Genomic DNA, 5,689 nt, shown 5'->3' with positions numbered 1-5,689 from the left:
AGTTATTTGTAGGTACAAACTTGATATTTTGTTAAAAGTTGAGTAAGATCTATGAATTTCCGAACCATTATTTTAAAAAGGTAGACCTTTGTACCACATTTCTTTAGGTCGCGTTTTGCATCCCACATTTTGTTTGATAGGGTTTCGAATTCTTCAAGAAATGTTTCGGTTCTAATTTCTTTTAGAAAAGTTTTTCTAGTAAATTAGAATCACTCTATATAATTGTTTAGCTAATTTGATAGATTCTGATTTTCGACAGAGACTGACCGTTGTAAATGAGAAACAAGCGATTCAAAAATAGAAGAAACCATAATTTGCCTATTTCTCGCTCATAGTGAAAAAAAGAAAAAAAAATTCTCATATTTTAGATCCAAATCACTTGCCAAAAATACCATTTGGCAAGAATTCCACTTATTACGATCAGAACCAAAACGTTTGTTACACCAAACACACCCTAAGCTAAGAATATATCCTTCCCACGAGCCACTAGGCTGAAACCAAGCCCTTCCCTTAAAGCCGGACCGGACTGCCCCGGCCATTCCTACCGCGTGGCCCAAACAAGCAAAAGCCCATCCGATACACGCACACTGCCGCAGAAGCCTAGCCCCCCTGCGCCTCTTCCCCAATCCCCATGGCGATCGGCTCCGGCGGCGGCGGGAGCTGGAGCATCCACGGCCGCGCCGACGTCGCCTCCCGTTATGATGTCCTTGGCCGTGCTGGCTCCGGTGCCTATGCCGACGTCTACTGCGGCCGCCGCCGCTCCGACGGCGCCGCCGTCGCGCTCAAGGAGGTTCACGACGCCGTCAGCGCCCGCCGCGAGGCCGACGCCCTCCTCGCCGTCTCTTCCCCCCACGTCGTCGCGCTCCTCGACCACTTCCCCGGCGGAGACTGCGACGACGACGTCCTCGTCCTCGAGTGGCTCCCACTCGACCTCGCCGCCGTCGTGCGCGACGCCAAGCGCCGCGCGGACGGGTGTGGGGGCCACGGCATCCCCACCGCGCAGCTCAAGCGGTGGATGCTGCAGGTGCTAGAGGGCGTCGCCGCGTGCCACCGCGCCGGCATCGTGCACCGCGACCTCAAGCCCGCAAACCTGCTCATTTCCGAGGACGGGGTGCTCAAGGTCGCCGACTTCGGTCAGGTTAACATCTTGAAAATTTTCCTTCAAAAAACATCTTAAAACTTTAATTAGCCTCTATTGTCGGTTGAAGTAGTGTCTTTTATGAGTTCAATCAATCAGACCTAGGAAAATTGTGTAGATTTAAGGCAACTGGTACTTCGATTTGTAGCGTCTGTTTTCATTCAAATTTCAATAGTAGTGCCATGGTGTCACTGGTATGTGGAGAATTATTCATGGTCATAATCTTAACTCAATTCTTACCGAAACATTGGATTTGATGTGAAAGACAGATTTTCTTTTTGGATAGTTTGTTCTTATGTTTGAATGGGAGGTAATTCTTAAACACCGAATTCGATAATCTGCAGCCTTCACCAGTGCTAGGTGGAGCTAGTTACAAGTTAGGGTCATTACTTGAGCAGAAACATGCTTGCACTATCTACAGGTTTCACTTTGGGGGGTTCAGTCTGGTTTGATGTCCAACTTAAGTGATTTCTTGTATGGACGTTAGAGAGATGGTTACTTGTGTCATCTGGAAGTTAATGGTTTATGTTCTGAAAAATTCTTCTAACCAATATAAATAATAATTATTCAAAGTTTGTCACTGGAAGTGCTCATCTTCCAAAGGATGTGGTTATTGGCTTAATACATCTGGGATAGCTGCAAGTTTATGCAAACATGTTGTGAAAGGTGGATGTAGCAATATTCTTGACTTTATGTTCCGGAGGTGCAATTTGATTGCATCCAATATAAATATATAATGGCCTACGCTGATTTCTCTGATAAGTGATAGCTGATGGGATAATTTTAGCTGCGATCATTAGATATCCAGAGGGACTTGATTATGGAAGGAGCGTGCACACGTGGAGCTTGGAACTTTTATTGAATTTGCAGATATTCGTTTCTCCTGCATACTCCCAACAACATCTATCTTCGGGACATTGCAGCATACTAGCTCCAAGATGGGAGTTAAATATTCTTATAATTAAAATTTATGTAACTAATGGAGGAAACATTAAATTACAAACAGTTGTTGTTTAGGTTATATGGTGCGGACGTGCCTTTAAGTAGGGATGAAAACGGACGGGAATGGTCAGGAAAAACCCCTAATTGTTTTCACTTTTACATTTTCTCTCAAAAACGGAATAAAAAATGGGAAAACTGGAAACGGGTACGAACTCAAGAATATCGGGATATCGAAAACGAACCAATCCAAACAGAAACACACCGGTATCGATCGGGAACCAATAATTCAAACTGGGAACACCGACTCATAGAACCATAACTTCAAGCATCGCCCCCTGAGTTGTAATGTTATTGCCCAATTTCCTTCTTGAGACTTCCGTGATTTGTTAAGTAGCATTCAAACAAAATAATAATAATAATAATCAGGGAGACCAAAACATATCACGAATTTTGATTAATCCCAAAAGCGTCAGTGGGTCTCATACCCTTGCACGCCGAAATGCTACAACCTACATTTGAGCCAACGCAAGTAGCATAACCTAACCAAATTACTCTAGGCAGATGAGCAGCTTGGTGGTAGTGCGGTCCCTGGAGTCTGCGGTGGTGGTTAGCGTCGACGTGGTCGGCCGGAACTTCTGCTGGAGGAGCTCGTATGTGTCGCCGGTAGCGATAGGATGCCATCCAGGTCACCACACCTAAGGTTCTGAAGCATGTACTTGCACACCAGAGTGAACCACCACTCAGATGGAGATGAGGTTAAAACAAAATCAAACACGAAGAGACGGAGAGAGAGAGAGAGAGAGAGACGGGCGGCGATGTGGCATTTGCATATGAATCCGGGGTATAAAGGTGTACTTCCAGAAGAGGGATGAAGTAGGTGGAGATGTTGGCCATGGCAAACTCCGCGCGGATGTATGCGGCGTCGAAGACAGAGCGTCGCGATGGTGCCGCTGCCGTCGCCGACGACGCCACCATTGGGGTTTGCGACTTGTGAAGGGGAAGGGGAGGAAATGCGACGGGTGTGGGAAAGGGCTATGGGCTCAATTGAAAATCAAGAATCCTGCGGAAAATTCCTGATTAAAAACGGGAATTCAACAATACGATCGGCAAAACAGCAAAACCGTTTTTAACCGTTTTCGAATTAATTGTCCCGTTTTCGTCCAGTTTCCGCATAAGTCCCGAAAATCCGAAAACGGTTGGGAGAAATGTAGAAACCAGATCAGGACGGGACATGCTTTGTTGTGTGTAAAGGAACAAAAAGCAATAGGTAAGGAACTTAGGATGTACAGCTTTTGTTTACATTTGCTATAATTCATCTTGCTCCCTTTTTGTGTGCATGTGATTTGGTGTATCAAATGTTCTACCATTTGTTGTTCAAAGAAGTATTGTTAAACTTAAATCAGTATTATTAGCTGTGCTCATGTAATAAATCGTTTCATTGAACGAGAAAGCCACCACTTCAATGGGACAAGTGGACAATCCACACAGTGCTCATGTTATCTGAATGCCTGAAAAATCTATTAACTTCATCATGACATTATCTAAAGAAGTAATTGACAATATATTACAGCTCGGCAGCATTATGTTTTGTAGTAATCTTTTTTACCTTACCTGAAGTCATGTTTAGTGTTCGGCCTATATTTTGTAGTGTGGGAAGTTGAAAAATGTTAATTCTTGCATACCATCTCCAGCGGTTCAGTACTTCAGTCTATGCACAATCAATTAAACTTGCATCGAATAAAAGAGAGTGTAAGGATAGTGAATGTTGTACAATGAACATGTCCTGAAGTAGTCAGCATGAAAACTTGTTTAGCTACATATGTTTGTTTCTAATTCACAGACTGACATCAAGCTTCATTACATTTTATGGTTTCCACATTATAGTTAATATTAGTATTTATGTGTTGATGAAGTTGGCCATTATCACAGGATTAATGGGTTCTAATTCATTACGTTTACTTACTGGATTTTTTCCACCACTTCAAATATAAGGCATTATCGTAGGTTAATTCCTTGTAACAATCCAATCAATAAACACCTGAAGGATGTAAAATTTTGATTTGTGGCCTCAAAACATAATCTCTTTTCCCTGAATTTTCGTGATATCTGTGTGACTGTACCTCTTTACTAGCATCAACTGTTTCAATTGGTTGGATTTTGACAAAGCTTCATTTTTCTCCCAGGCCAGGATACTTCAGCAGACAGGACCTACTTATGATATGCACCCATGTGAGCAAAGTTCTGGTGTGGAGCCTTGCATTTCAGAACACCAAGCAGCGTTACAAGGGGCAGCGGAGGAACCACCGTCTCACGAACCAGACATTCATGCAGGTCAGGAGCCTGAGACACTCACTGCTGCTGACTACCTACGTGAGCTGGACCAACTCCGGGCCAAATCCACCGACATCGACAAAATGAGCCTGCAGGACGGAAATGCCTCCTGTCTTGCGACATGCAGCACAGGAGACATCGAAGATGATCCATTCCGAACCTCCTACTCATATGATTTGGAAGGAGTAATGGGGGAAGACTCTGGTGCCTTCACTTCCTGTGTTGGTACAAGGTGGTTCAGGGCTCCTGAGCTCCTATACGGGTCAACAAACTACAGGCAGGAGATTGACCTCTGGTCACTGGGATGTATTTTGGCTGAGCTGCTGAATTTGGAGCCTATATTCCCAGGGATATCGGATATCGATCAGATTGGTAGAATCATCAGTGTACTGGGCAATATCACAGAAGAAACCTTTCCAGGCTGTTCAAATTTGCCAGATTACAATAAGATTTTCTTTAACAAAGTTGAGAAGCCAATGGGCCTTGAAGCATGTCTGCCCAATAGGTCTGCTTCTGAGGTTAGCATCATAAAGCAGCTACTTTGCTATGACCTAGCAAAGAGGGCCAGTGCTGCTGACCTGCTGAATGATCTGTACTTTACGGAAGGACCCTTACCTGCACCTATAGAAGGATTACAAGTTCCGGCATCAAAGGATGAGGATGATGACAGCTCTATGGAAGAATGGGCAAATTACAAGGATGGCGGTTCAGATTCAGACTTTGACGAATTTGGTGGCATGGGTATCACCAAAACTGACAAGGGTTTCAGCATACGCTTTCCATGATAAAGAAAGACGCATGGAGTCCAGATCATTGTATCATGTCCAAAACAAGACTATATCATGTTATGTAGCTACACTGAAGTAGAAATTGCTGTCAACATAGATGAATACTTCAGTCAGAGATAGATGATTGGACCATGTTGTATGGAATGTTGATAAGTTTTTACATTTTAGTTTTTATGAACTTTGTGATTCTTTGTACAACAGAACCAGTTTTCTCCTGGCATTAATAAAACTGTGGTAATTTAAAGTGCCTGTCCATGCATGCACTTCCGATGGAAACTTCTGATAATTGTTGTGGCAATTGGAGGGATGTGTCAGAAATGAAAACTTTTGAAAAGTCAAAATGCATTCCTCTACACGTAATGTGTTACTGCAATACACTATTATATCTTCTTAACATCATCAGGTAGTAAAAAATTTCATATCCAGATGTCCTGAAGTAATGGGTTTATGTGTAAGACCAGAAATGTTTGTCCAGAAAAGAGCATCCTTT

At 43.3% G+C, this 5,689-nt stretch overlaps 1 protein-coding gene across 1 annotated transcript; it reads left to right on the top strand.

Annotated features, from left to right (window-relative positions):
• The first annotated feature begins 541 nt into the window (after positions 1 to 541).
• LOC133926806 (cyclin-dependent kinase F-1) lies at positions 542 to 5,467 on the top strand. The gene is made up of 2 exons (XM_062372912.1): positions 542 to 1,138; positions 4,264 to 5,467. The coding sequence occupies exons 1-2, from the start codon at positions 632 to 634 to the stop codon at positions 5,194 to 5,196; spliced, it is 1,440 nt and encodes a 479-aa protein (XP_062228896.1). The 5' UTR covers positions 542 to 631; the 3' UTR covers positions 5,197 to 5,467.
• The last annotated feature ends 222 nt before the right edge of the window (positions 5,468 to 5,689 follow it).

Source organism: Phragmites australis, chromosome 8, assembly GCF_958298935.1.
Source record: "Phragmites australis chromosome 8, lpPhrAust1.1, whole genome shotgun sequence".
NCBI lineage: Eukaryota > Viridiplantae > Streptophyta > Magnoliopsida > Poales > Poaceae > Phragmites > Phragmites australis.
This window is presented reverse-complemented; position numbering and strand designations above follow the sequence as displayed.